This window comes from Octodon degus, unplaced genomic scaffold (genome assembly GCF_000260255.1).
Source record: "Octodon degus isolate 3935 unplaced genomic scaffold, OctDeg1.0 scaffold00219, whole genome shotgun sequence".
NCBI lineage: Eukaryota > Metazoa > Chordata > Mammalia > Rodentia > Octodontidae > Octodon > Octodon degus.
Window position 1 is genome coordinate 2,774,458 of NW_004524795.1, and position 14,466 is coordinate 2,788,923.

General features: G+C 44.0%; 1 protein-coding gene across 1 annotated transcript in view; it reads left to right on the forward strand.

Moving 5' to 3' along the window:
* The window catches only part of Dnah9 (dynein axonemal heavy chain 9), a 433,197-nt gene that overhangs the window by 190,092 nt on the left and 228,639 nt on the right, over positions 1-14,466 (forward strand). Inside the window, exons 35-37 of the mRNA XM_023705424.1 lie at positions 2,899-3,073; positions 7,113-7,286; positions 7,723-7,930. Coding sequence (XP_023561192.1) covers positions 2,899-3,073; positions 7,113-7,286; positions 7,723-7,930 — 557 coding nt within the window. The remainder of the gene's footprint in view (positions 1-2,898; positions 3,074-7,112; positions 7,287-7,722; positions 7,931-14,466) is intronic.

Sequence of the window (14,466 nt, forward strand, 5' to 3'; positions counted from 1 at the left end):
GCTTATTCCACTGAGCCATCTCCTTGGCTATTCAACGAAATATTGATCTTGATTCTATAGGGTTTTTTTTACATTCTTCCTAGTGGTTATTTCTTGTACTCTATAGTTTTTATATTTCAACATCAATAGTTATTTTTCCAAATGTCAATGTTTCCATGAGATTTGATGAGCTTTCAGCCTCTAGTGGTCTATGGGTTCTGTGGCTTCATGGTCTAATGCAATCCTGGTCACCATCAAAGTCTGGAAAATAGTGACATGATTAGAGTCATAAATGGGTAAATGTGACACTAAGTTAAAAAGCCAGAGAAGAGTGAGGTTTTAGGAATATAGCTTACCCCTCTTTTTTATCTTTTGCTGGGATGCTTATCTGATATATCCATCGACTAAACCTCAGGTTACTTCCTCCTCTGGAACTTTAGAATATGAAATGCCAAACTCTTTATGCATTTATATATCAGTGCATGAGAATCCTTTGAAACAAGCTTTAAAGATCCTGACTTTCAGGTCCATTTCTGGACAGCCAATTCCTCTTTATCACCAAACTCTAGCTACCAAAGAGGGAGAATAAAATCAACAATAATAGCTGTCCTTGCCAGGCACCTACTCAAGTGTTCTTCCATTTCCTTCTCCCAGCCATCCCGAGAGGCCGTCCTTCACAAAGATGAGAAAGCAAGATTCCAAATGTTCCCATGCATCATGTTAGCTAGTAAGAGAGGTGCTTCCTTAATGCTGGCTTTGTGGAGCTCTGGTACTAGAAAGCTGTACAATTCTAACACATATTGATATTTTACTGAGCATGGTGTGATTGTAAATCCACTTTGTTTCCTGAGGTCCTTCCAAAACCATTTTATGTAGCTGTTTCTCTTCCTGCCTCTGGATAAAACCCAGGTCAGTGTCCACAAGTTTTCTGATCATTTCTCAAAAATAAAAAGCCATCTACTCACTCCTAATCACACACATGCACATACCCACATGTGTACAAGGAATTGTGTCAGTCTCCAGGGAAAGATTAAAGAAATTGAGCTCATTCCTGAAGGTCCTGCCCTTGCCCTGGCAGTGTCTGTCCTTCAGTCAGTGACGTGCTGCCCCTCACACAATGCCTTCCACCTGCCCAGGGATGCCAGGAAACACTGACCCTCTTACAGCTTTGACAAGTGACTCAGGCTTCTCCAGCAAGAAACCTCTCTATACTCCACTGTGAGAACTGTCAGGTTTCTTGGGGTTTCCCAGGTACAGGTCCTTCACAGCCTCCAAGTAGTCTGACTGAAGCTGCCTTCTCTACCTCTCAGGAGTCAGCCCTCCCTTGCCTGTGGAGAAGAAGCCCTCATAGCACTCCAAGGGAGCACCCCCAAATCCTGTTTGCTTCTTTCCAGCTCCTCTCCCTTCCATCCTTAAGATCACTGGGGGCACGTGGGGCCAAGGTTGCACAAGCTTGTCTATAAATTTGTTTTGGAATGAGAGTCATTGGCAACATTGTCTTGGTGCCTCAGTCAACACTGCACCTGAGGTGATACCATTGTGTCATTCTGTCACAGGATGCCTCAAATAAATGAAGAGCCACGAAAGCTCATGTCTCTCTTTACTCATCAGAGTGATACCTAGGCTACTTTAGAGTGTCCCTAAACATTGCTGTAAGGATCACAGTCAGATTAAATGCAGGCACAAATACATAGCAATGAGGGGAATAGCACCCTTTGCACCGCAAGATCCAAAGATGGAAATGACATCTAGGATGGCTGTTGATGGCATTGCTCTTGTTATGACAGCAGATTGCAGCTCCATGTAGCCTGTGACACATCATCCTGTGTCAGGTGGTGGTTTGAATGAATGTGGCAATGTGTGGTGTGTATGCACCTAGAAGGGACAGAAAACTAGGGAGAGAAAAGTTTGTGTGTTTGTGCAAGTGTGTGTGTGTGTGTGTGTGTGTGTGTGTGTGTGTGTGTGCATATGTTGACACTCCTAGTTTCTTGGCCACAAGATGTCTTTTGGAATTGCTTGGCATCTGCCTTTCAACTGAGATATTTAAGGCCAAGAATTAAAGTACAAACACCAAGTCTGGCCAAATAGCTCAGTGGATTAAATCACCTGCTTAGGCAGACACAGGGGCTGGGAGTTCAATCCCTGGGTCTGCTGTGCCAGCCCTGCCCCCAAGTCACACTGAGATGGGGATTGAGACTAGGCATGGTGGCGTGTACCTGTAATCCCAGGGCTTGGGAAGCTGTAAACAGGATCACTATGAGTCTGATCTGTGCAGTGAGACCCTGTAGACCCTGTACTAAATACAATAAATAAATAAATAGTGCAAACACCACACCAGAAAACATCACAGAGGTCCATTTGCAACACAGATTTCCCTTCCATGTTTTTAATGCAGAATTGTGTTCTGCCCATAGTTGTGTAAAAGCATCACCCAGGCCCCTTCCTCCTGCAGCCTAGATAGGACTCCCATTCCAGAAACATGTGCACCATTCATCTGGGAGAAAAAAGAAAACTCTGAGGCAAAGGAATAAAAGGATAAACCTTATGATTTCACCCAAAATGACTCTTTAGTTGTTTTGGGTCAGTTGGAGAAATTGTAGGAAGAATGAAAAGGTAAGGCATTGACTTATTTTGTTGAGGCCTCCTGCAGTTTCAGGGACTGGGAGCATATTGTCCATGCAAAAAGAGAAGGGATGGAGCATCAGAGGGAGGGAAGGTGAGAGAAGGAACTTCCCTAGGAGAGCGCCAGCCCACAGGTCCTCACAAAGGAAACCACCTGAAAAACACCTGATGAGAAAAAAGGTTTAAACTATACTAGGAGACCTTGACAAACCAGCTCCACTGAGACCCAGGAGCTCTGTAGCTGGCCAGTGGAATAGTCACGGGGGTTTTACAGCATGCTCTTCTCCCTCTTTGCAGATTTAAGAAGATCATCCCAGTCCCAGAGCAAAGCATGGTTCAGATGCTGTGCCAGCTCCTTGAGTGTCTCCTGACCAAGAAGGACATCCCTGCAGACTGCCCCAAGGAGATCTATGAGCTTTATTTTGTGTTTGCTGCCATCTGGGCCTTTGGTGGAGCAGTGGTCCAAGATCAGGTAAGGAGATGTGTTGCACTCAAGACCCTTTGGCCAATAGCTGCCCTTTCCCACTCCTCCCCAACTTAGCAGTCGTATTCCACTGCACCCCTTTAAGAGTTTGGGTACTTTAGATCCATTGTACACATGGTATCATGTAGTATTTGTGCTTCTGTGTCTGGCTTACTTCACATAATTTAATGACCATCAGATTCACTCATGTTGTCACAGATGGCAGGATAGTCTTCTTTCCAAACAAGAGCAATAATAACAGTAATAATAAAGCAGAGGAAAGGTAGGGGTGTTCAGGTTTGTACATCATTGTGATAGTGCTTTTATCAATGTATACTTATCCACTTCCTCAAGTTTTGAATATTAAACGTATACACATTTTTACATATTAACCATACTATAATAAAGTGGTTTCCAAAAAGCAACTGAGAAAATTTAAAAAAAAAATAGTAACAACAATAGCTGTGGATTTGAATTATGCCTCTTCCATTATTACCCAAGAGATCATGAGTAAGACATTTCACCTTTCTCTGCTCTACTATACCCATGTGTCCAGAAGACAATGACAGTGGCACCCAGGTGCTGAGTCGGTGGCGAGAATGAGATGAGCGCTCGCTGTTCTCATCACCCACTGTGGGGGTGCGCAAAGCACTTATAATTGTGCTGGCATGCATATACGCTTATTATTAATTTTACCTCAGCATAAACATTTGGTTTTATAGCAAGTACCTGATGCCTCTTTCATGACAGGGGACCAGACAAAGCTCCAGTTTTTGGAAAGTCATGATTTACCTTTCCTGCTCTGAGTTGATTATAAGTTTCAGCCTCCTTGCAACACAGTGATCTTTCATCTTCACATGTTCCTGTCCAAGCATCCACCCTGGCTTTGTCTCTCCCTCACGTCTGCCTAGAATTCAGAAAACAGCTCTCGGAGAATTCCCAGAAGTGTGTCCTTCTGCCTCTCCCTATCCAGAACCAGATGCTCTGGGGGCAGGAAAGGAAACCCCGCAGGCAGTAGGATGCACGGGCCAAGAATCTGATATCTGAGAATGCTGTGCTGTCTGCTCTGAGGTCCTCAGAGCTTCTCTGTGAACTGCTCCTTTGACAGCTTCACATCCCGCCTTCCAGGCAAGTAAGCAAAGAGTGCAGCAGGATGGACAACAGTTGGCTGAAAAGCACTGAGTTCCCCAATGCACAGACCAATGCTTTCCATCAAATGCAGTCTCTGACCTTTCAGCTGATGAAATGCCAGGCAGCAACCTCTTGGCTTCAGTACCAAGTTGGTACCAAACAGGCAATGGGCATATCAGAATGAAGATACTTAGTCAATTTTTCAATCTCTATATAGAAAATTTTAAATCCACTCACTCTTTAAAAGCTCAAGGGAAATCACTCACTCCTGGTCTCCTGGGCACTGGAACACTTGACACTGTAGGTAGCCAGGTGGGAACACAGAGAGGACACAGGAGAAAGCTTTTAGCAGCAGGGCATGTCCGAGACTCTGGCATAGCCCAAATTAATGCTAAATACCAAAAATAGTGCTACAGTTAGAAAATAGGAATTGGGCCAAAATATTTGTATCAGCAACACCAGTAGTGCTTACTTTTTAAAAGCTGTCGTTAAGGAAATACAAACATACAAAATAGAGACTAAACCCAAGGAAAGTTCTGGTTGAAATAAATGAAACAAAATAAAGCATTCTCCTGGCCAAGTACTTCACAACAATCACAGAAAATGATCATCTGTTCATTGATATAGTAATGAGAGCATCAGATTGGGAGGCTAAAAAGGTGAGTTCAACTTTCCTTTCTTTTTAGCCCCAGAATGTTCTCTAGTACAACAGTTACCCAGGTTAAAGGGCAGAGGAGGAACAGAGTCGTGTAACTCCAAAGGTGATGGGGATTTTGGAGGGGCCATATGAGGCCCTATTCCTTAGGAACCTCTGCTGAAAATAGATCCACAGAGCTAACTTAAGAAAGGATGGGCTCAGCAGACATCACCTGTCTCCACAGTGTCCAATTATAGCAAAAGCTGAGGTCAATGCCCAAGTGCAAATGGGCGAAACAGCATTAGTGTACCCCAGCCAACGGCTTGGTTGAGAAACTGACCAAGTGGTATGAAATAGAAGCAGGGATGCAGAAAGGGTAAAATCCAAACCACATTCTTGGTAGAAGCTGCTGTTTTCTCTGAGTTTTCACATAAGCCTCAAATCTGGTCTTCAGAGAAAGTTAAAAATCTTCAAGACTCATCTGCATGAGTTAAAAAGGAGGTTTCCCTTAGGTTTGTAATTAAAAAGAACAATACTGGGAAGCTACAATGTCTCCTTAATCTGAATTCAAATGAGAATTGGAACAGCAAATAAACCTGACCTTATCTTAAGATCTATTTCCATTCTCATTTTAAAGCAAAGAATTCAATCCTGCCTACTGATTAGACAGCACACCGAGAAACACCCTTTCCTCAGGGTCCAGATTGGTTTCCAGCACCCGGTTCCATCATCCATCTAGCCTTAGAGCTCTGCCTTCACCCTGCTCTCTTGGGGAGTCCCTACAAGGCCCAACCTGAGCCTCTGTATGATTTAGGATATTGCTTATGTCTCTGTGTTCAAAAGATGAGTAGGGCTGCCCATTGCAGCAAGGTGTGTGTGTGTGTGTGTGTGTGTGTGTGTGTGTGTTTGTGTGTGTGTGTGTGTGTGTTTCAGCTTGAACATAGAAGAGCAATTTGAGCACACTGAGTTCTAAGGCTCATCTCTTTTTCTTTTATGTATTTAGTGCAGGGCCTACAGGGTCTCAATACACAGATCAGTCTCGTAGTGATCCTCCTGTTTTCAGCCTCCCAAGCACTGGGATTACAGGTGTGTGCCACCACACCCAGTCTCAATTGCTGTCTCAGTATGCCCTGGGGGCAGGACTGACAGGGCATGCTGGGGATCAAACCCTGGTCCCTGCACCTGCTTAAGCAGGTGCTTTAGTCTGCTGAGCTGACTGGCCAGCCCTTCCTAAGGCCTATCTTTAAAGAGCTTATGATCGCTGTGAAAATATGTGGATTCCACGTCTCTATTTACTCCTATAAGATAGACTAATACAGCTGTGTCCACTTTGCTGCTCTTAGGTTTTAGAATCTTGCTTCTTGAAATAACCTTAAGAATCTTCTTTCCTAAGACCCTCCTTTTACAGATAAAGACACTCGGTGTGAGAAGGGATTGGCCTGTGGCTACATGCCTGGTTCTATTCCTGCGGCTCTCGGGCTCCTCTGTAGTACATCCCTCCATCTCAGCAACCCCCTCTGACAGCTATTCTGGAAATTAATCTGCTTCAGATGTCGAGGAGGATGGGGGCCGGTCTGTTTCTTCAGGAGTGCGTCACGCCTACTTCCCCTTCATCTGCCATTCTCCAAGCATTCTTGCATCCTTTCTCCCTCAAACTTCTCCAACTTTTGATGAATACAAGACATGTTTATTGTAGTCAGTTTTCTATTGCTCTAACTGAGTGGCCAGATTAATTAACTTACAAAGAATAAAGATAATTTATCTTACAGTTCTGGAGGGTGAAGTCCAAGAGCAGGGCACTGTTGTCCTGTCAGCCTCTGGCCGAGTGTTCTCTCCCTGCAGCACAATATGGTAGAACGTGTCACACAATGAGGTAAAGCAAGTGCACTAGCTTGGGTTCCTTTCCTCTGACAAACCCAGCAATTGCACCATGCAGCCGCACCTTCATGACCTCATTTGATCCCAATTACCCCTGCTCTGGAAGCCCTCTCTGTCCAAAGGCCTTTCATTCATGAGTTTAGGGATTAAGTTTCCAACACATGAGCCACAACAGGGCTCCGGAGCACCAGCTGCCCAAGGCAGCCCCTGGACAGATGCAGAAACCCTCCTGAGGACCTGTCCTGAGGAAAGTTTCTCCCTGGAGTGCTGGCCCATGCAGCAAGCCTGCACTGGCAGGGGCTCTTTGTGTCCTGCTCCATTCTTCTGTCCATGCCAGGGCCATCTGCATGGACTTCTTGAGCTCTGAACAATGTGGTTCCCTGACTTACTTTACTTTCACAGCTTGTGGACTACCAGGCAGAGTTCAGCAAATGGTGGCTGACTGAGTTCAAGACAGTGAAGTTTCCTTCCCAGGGAACTGTCTTTGACTACTACATAGAACCAGAAACCAAGAAATTCGAGCCTTGGTCCAAGCTCATCCCCCAGTTTGAATTTGACCCTGAAACTCCTTTGCAGGTAAGAGAGGGAGCAGCCAAGGATGTGCAGCCCCACCCCCAGCAATCTCTCAGTGGCCATCCCACATGACACCAGAGTGTTTGTCCTTGTTAGGAACCAGTTGACCCCAGCTACCTTTGCAAATCACAGGTGTAATGAAGTTACAATTTCCCCTAAGAGATAGTAAGCAAATACTAGAACCAATCAGCATCTTCCACTGAATTGGAGGGGAGGAGATGACAAAAGATGTTACAATACATTGGAGATACCACAGGGAGGCAGACAGGGGTAAGGAGAGCAGGGAGCTTTCTATTCAACTACAGGGCCCCAGAATTAGTTTATAAGCCAGACCTGCGGTCAGATTAGGAAATGAACTCCAGTCCATTTTATGCAGTGCTCTACAACATCATGCCCTGTAGTTATTTCTCCCTTATGGCTCTTCGTGTTCCTTTTCCAGGCATGCTTGGTGCACACGAGTGAGACCATTCGAGTTTGCTACTTCCTGGAGCGGCTCATGAAGCGGCAGCGACCCATCATGCTGGTGGGCACCGCTGGCACAGGAAAGTCAGTGCTGGTGACAGCCAAGCTGGCCAGCCTCGATCCTGAGGAGTACCTGGTAAAAAATGTGCCTTTCAACTACTACACCACATCAGCAATGCTGCAGGGTAAGGGGCCAGGGGTGTGGGGTGCAGGGGATCATATGGCTGTCATCTGACCTAGAGCTTGAGCAGAGTACTCAGTGCCTGGCTCTCTGGCCTCCTTCGCAGCACAGCATGGCACCCTTCCTTCCTCACATCTCTGCTCACCTCTCCCCTGCTTCCTCCTCCTCACACCTCTGCTCTACTTCTCTGGCACCCAGAATCTCTGCCCTGTTCTGCACCCTTTCTCTTCTTGATTCTCTCTGATTGGTAAAATTCCTTGGGGGCCAGGTGTTCATGTTGAGCACAGAGCAGGGTAGCACCTGATGACAGAGATCTGGTGGACACAGAAACTTCCGGCCCTGGAAGGGTCTCTAGGGATTGCTTCATCTACCTCTCATGTGTCAAAGATGGGGAAACAGGTGAAGGAAGAAGCACATGATGGCCCAAGTTCACCACTATGTGGCACCATCCAACTATCAGAGTCCCCACAGATCTTGCCCTTCACCAGGAGTTCCTACTGCGCTCCAGTGGAGCTGGGCCCAGGGTATTGCTCTATGAGCAAAGGCTCCCTGCAGATACCTTCTTCTTGCCAGTCACTCCCTCCTTAGCCCTCTCTCAGAACAGGGTCTGTCTCCTTGTGAAAACACCCAATACATTAACTGAAAATGCTTCCTTTTGAGAGTGTCCAAGTCATTCCAATAAAAGAAATGGGAGGAGAGGCACAGCTAGGTGGTTATTCAATAAATAGTGATAACCGTGCTCCACCTTCTGTGACGCCACCTGGGCCTTCCCACATTTGGATGCGAAGTCCACAAAAAGTAAGGAGCTGAATCTACTATTTGCAGGTATATGCTGTAAGCCATGGTCTGGAACAGGTAAAGTGAACCTAGTACTTTTCCTTTCTGTCTGCATCATCCAGGCCTTGACCCAGCAAATGTGGGCATCAGGCAGCCCTGCTGTGGATCATTATTTTCCCACTCTGGATACTTTCCTCAGTCCCCCCTTCAGTCCCTGCTCTTCCAGATCTGGCAGCCATTGTGGTGCTATTACCTGGTGCTACTTCCTGGAGGGGCCCCTGGAACACTTTTTCCTCAGCTCCTCTGGAAGAGGAGCACTCGTTGTCCCTCCTCTTCGCATAGTTTTGCCAGCTTTGCCAGGCTCACTGCTCAGGCAGCTGTTCTCTACCTCTTAAAGCACTTGTGTGCCTCGAACGTAAGGACAGAAGTTCGTGCTGCCCTGCTATGTGTCAGAGAGGCCTCTACACATCTTTTTAAAGCTAGCCTCTGGAGTTCATGCTCTGCTGAACCAGTGAATGCCTCCCAAGTCCAGTCTTCATCCAGCAGTTCACTGCAGTTCTGACAGGAGCGTTACCAAGTAGAAAGGAAATGATTACTGGAACTTCATTCATTATCAAAGATGTGAGTGCCTTACATCCAAGCAATGAAATAACTTTTTAGCCCTCTTCACAATTGTATCAGCTATAGACTTTAGAATGCTTTTGAGTTTATTCTCCATCATTACCATTTTGTCTATCAGTGTCTTAAGTGTACAAAACAAACTAAGTCCTGGTTTGCAGTATTTGCCAATTTCTGTGGTGTCAATAATCCCACCATGGCCAAGTGCAAGGGAGAGATAATTGTGATGTAAGGGAACAGGGATTTGGGGAGAGATGTTCTGTGGCTCAGTGTTTTCAAATGTTTCCAGCTGGGTGTAGTGGTGTTTGCATGAATTCCTAGCACTTTAGGAGATTGAAGCAGGAGGATCACAAGTTAGAGCAAAGCTTTGGTAACTCAGTGGCTTAGCAAGATCTTGTGTCAAAGTACAAAATAAAAAGAGGGCTGTGAATGTAACTCAGTACACAGGCCATCGGTTCAATGCCCAGTACCACTCCCCTGAAAAAAAAAAAAAAACCTGTGTTTCCGCTTGACAAATACAAGAGATAAAAATAACCTTCAGAATCCAGATAATGGTAAATATACTAAATTAATTAGAATGTGATAAATGTCAAATACTTGTCAACATTGTTTTAATAATGCATACTTGATTATATACTTATTAAGCAATGGTTAAACAAGGGTTGCAACATGTCTTTGGTTCAACAAGTTCCAGGACATCACTGGCTTCATCATTACCACTCCAGGCCTTGGGCCACATGGTGTCACACCCATCTATTGTGGCCTTGACTGCCACATTAGCACCTAGTGGTGAGTGTTTGTAAGACTTAACCTGCCCAATGGGTTCAAATACCATCATTCCTCTGTTTGCCTAATGTGGTTCCTCTTTCATGTTCAAGGAAACTTATTGACAAGCCCTGAATCTAGCAACTGATCAGATGACTAAGTCTGTCCATTCAGTCCCACTCTTTCTTGTAACTACAGTAATTAATGATGATGATAATAATAATAATTCACACTTACCAGCACTCTGCACATGTGTGTCAGGAAGCAATCTGACTTTAAACTTTCACACTTATTGTTTTACTTAATCTTCTATCACCCTGCAAAGTACTAGGCTGAAATGACCTCCATTTCGTGGATAGGTAAACCAAGGCACAGAGAAGTTATGCAAGCTTTTCTTGCAGCACAGAGCATGGTGCAGCTAAACTTTAAACCTAGATGGTGTGCTCCAGAGGCAGTACTCTGAACCACTAGGCTATCCTGCCTCTGGTAAGAAAATCCTTTAAGTGCTATAAATATTTAATATTGTTATATTAGCAGCGACAGTACAATTCAAGCATTCCAGATGAGCAATTTTCTATAATCTTACTAAGTTCATTTCATAATATAAAAAAATTAAATGGAAGGCACAATTTTAAGCTAAGACAAAGGAAATACACTTCTCGCACTGCACTGTCCTATTGTTCTCTGGATCCCTGACCTAGAGGAATGTTTTTTTTTTTTTTCTTCCGCTCTTGTTGGAACACTGAGAATTGTTCAGAAGAGTCACAAAAAGCAGTCAGAGCCAAGACGAATGCTGACTTTCCCCATAGCTGGTCACTCAGCAGGACAGCACTTCCATCCCTTGTAGGTTCCCTAATTGTGTCTCTGTGGTGCCAGCCTGCTCCCCAGCCCCACCAAGAGAATGGATAAAGCAGCTCTCCTGTGACCTCCCCTCCCAGAACAGAGAGCAGCTGGCTTTCACCATGCACGAAGGCGATGCACACAGCCCTACCCTTGATGCTCAGAGATGACGAATTTCTTCAGCTGGAAAAAGTTTCCCCTTGCTTTCATCACAATCCAAGCAGTCTTGATTCTTTGGCTTCTAAAACATCTTAGGAACAACAAAGTGGCAGGAGAGAGAGCTCTGCAACAGTTAGAAAAATGAGGGCCAGAAATCCAGTATCAAAGAGGGGATAAGGATACAGAAAAGGAGATGCGGGAAGAGTGCTCAGCAGAGAGTTGCCCTGGTATTGCTCAGTTAAAAGGCAAACACCCGCACCTGCTTCAGGAACACATTCCTCTTTTGCAGCCCAGTGTTTTAATTGCTGTTTGCACTTCAGACATTAAGTATTTAAGTCAAGACTGAATGTGGTAGGTATGGCTTGGTCTGCATTGAAGAACATGTTGTCTACTCAGACAGCTGTACAGAATGCCTGATTGTCATGGCAGAAGATGGGAAGCAGCCTACATATTCATTTGGGAGAATGCTAAGCAGCATTACAAAGAATGAGAAAATGCTAGTTGTACTGAGCTGGGACAATTTCCAAAGTTTTATTGTGTGAGAAAACAGTGTATGTAGTAGGCTCCAAATTGTCTTGTCTAAAAAGAAATACTCTAGTTCACTTTTACAATTTTTAAAAAATATATGAAACTTTACATACATAATACATATGTACACTCACATCAGGACTTATGTATGTACTTAGAATATCCCCAGGAGAACAGGCAAGTGACTGGTAACAGCAGGTGTCGCTGGCAAGAAAAACCATGCACTGAGTGTGGGATGCATAATTACTTAAACTTTTTTAAATTATGAAATAGTTCAAGCACACAATGAAGTACAGAAAATAACAGAACAGATGTCCATGTAGCACTACCCAGATTTAACAGATGCTAAAGTGTTGGCTTTTCCCCCAGCCTCTGAGCTGCAGCATACCTGCTCCATCCCTTTGTCCTTCCTGTTCCTTGTGAATCAGAGTGTTGAAGTCAGTACACACCATTCCACCTCTAAATTTATGATATCCATATATTAAGTAATGTGTGCATATAAATTTTAAATCTACATCATAATGTACTTTCCTTTGGCAACTTCTTAAGTCAGTGTTTTGACACATGCAGAGCTATTGAATTCATTTTTTTCCTGGCTGCATAGAAGCCCATCATGTGATGAAATCATAATTTATTCAATGTCCTACTGAGAAGAAGCATAGTTTTCTTCATGTTTACCTCTCTATAAAAGTTTTACTTAGTTATAACTGACATACACTAAACTACTACAATGGTTTGTGTATAGGTGACCCCCGAAGCCTCATGTAGTCACAAGGCTGCTTCTGGTGTTTGTGATCATTGTGGGTGTGGATGTTGCACCTGCCCTGGGGCAGGTTATTTGCACTACAATATGAGGAGGGGAGAGAGGCTAGCTAGCTGCCTGAGCTGCTGCTACTCCCTTTGCTGTATTGTTCTTTGCTACCACCATGTAAGGTTGTTCTCTGCCATGTGTTACTCTGCCTTGGAGCCAACTGAGTATGGACTGAAACCTCCACTAACTGTGAGCTAAATAAATCTTTCCTTCCTTCATATTAGGTGTCAGGTAGTTGTCCCAGCAATGAGAAAAGAGTAACTGCAATAATTACATACATTAAAAGTCTACAATTTATTGAGTTTTGAAGCATTTACAGCCATAAAACCATCATGATAATTGAAATAATAAACTTTCATTTAAAAAGTTTGAGTGAGATGACCCAGGGCCGCTGGATCCTGAATAGACCCAGAGCCCAGGCCTGGTGTGTGAGTGAGACTTCCCGGGGCCTGCGGATCCTGAATAGACACAGAGCCCAGGGCCAGCGAGTGAGTGAGACAAGTGAGTGAGATGACCCACGGCCCACAGGATCCTGAATAGACCAGGAGCATAGGCCCGGTGTGTGAGTGAGACCGCCCAGGTCCCACGGATCCTCATTCGACCCAGAGTGCAGGCCCAGCAGGGAACCCTTCAGCAGAACTCCCTGCAAAGAGGCTAGAGGCAAGACCCACCCAGCTGATTCAGGAGCAGAACGTCTTGCCAGAGTGACACAAAGGGTTCAACTCTAATGGCTGCAGCAGAAAGAAGTGGAGCACAGCAGCCAGATCCAAACAACACCCACCTGAAGGAATCTGAACTTCATAGATCTGGACCTGGTGCTAAGGTAATAACTCTATCTAAGCTCTACACCAAAGGTCCGAAGACAGTGGTATACAAAATGACAAAGAGAAGGAACAAAATGCAGTCTCAGGCCCTGAGTCCATCCAGTACAATTGCAAAAGATACTAGCACTGAGGAAACTGGAAATCACACACCAGATATCTCTGAAATAATAGCATAGGCAGTAAAGAAACAATTGCAGAAAGGTATGGAAGAAATCAGATCAGAAATAATTTCTGAACTAAAAATTTAGTGATAACTATAATCAAAGAAGTACTAAGTACTTCTAAAGAATACACTGATAAAAAAAAATAGAGCAAACTATAAAAATGACAGAACCCCTGAATAAGCAATTTAGGAAAGAAATAGAATGTATGAGACAGGTTCAAAGTGATATACAGGAAATTAAAACCTCAATCACAAGCTAGCAAAACCATTTGAGTGAAAGTGAAAATAGACTTTCTGACCTTAAAGACACCATTGCAGCTCGTGAAAAAGTAAGAAAAGATCTCTTTAAAACAACTAGGATGCAGGAAAAAATAATTCAACATCTGAAAGACAATGCAAAAATGAACAATGTGAGACTAACAGACATCAATGAGAAGGAAGGAGTCAATACAAATGATATAAAAAGAATATAGGCAGAAGTAATAGCAGAGAACTTCCAAAATATGGGGCAACAATCTGACATTCAGGTAACCAAAGCATATAGAACTCCAAATAACATCAACCCAATGAAAACCCCACCCAGACATATAATAATCAAGATCCCAGAAATTCAGCATAGGAATAGTATACTAAAAGCCACTAAAGAAAAGAAACGGATCACATTTAAAGGAAAACCCATCAGAATATCAGCAGATTTCTCTGCACAAACCATCAAGTCAGGAAGAGCATGGAGCAAAGAAAGAACTTCAAGTCTTGCAAGAAAACAAATTCCAACCCAGACTGATCTATCCTGCAAAACTCTCTTTCAAGTATAATGGAGACGTGAAATACTTCCATGAGAAAGAAGAACTAAAGAATTTCATGATGACAAAGCCAAGCCTACACAGACTACTAAATGATGTTCTAGAGAGGGATCAAATTGATCACAGCCCCATGATTGAGAATGGAAAGAACCCACCAAATAGGGCAAACAAACACAGGAGAATAAGAGATATACAATAACAGTCTTTCAGTTATTCTTTTGTGTTCAGCAGCAAAATATTTCCATCAGCACA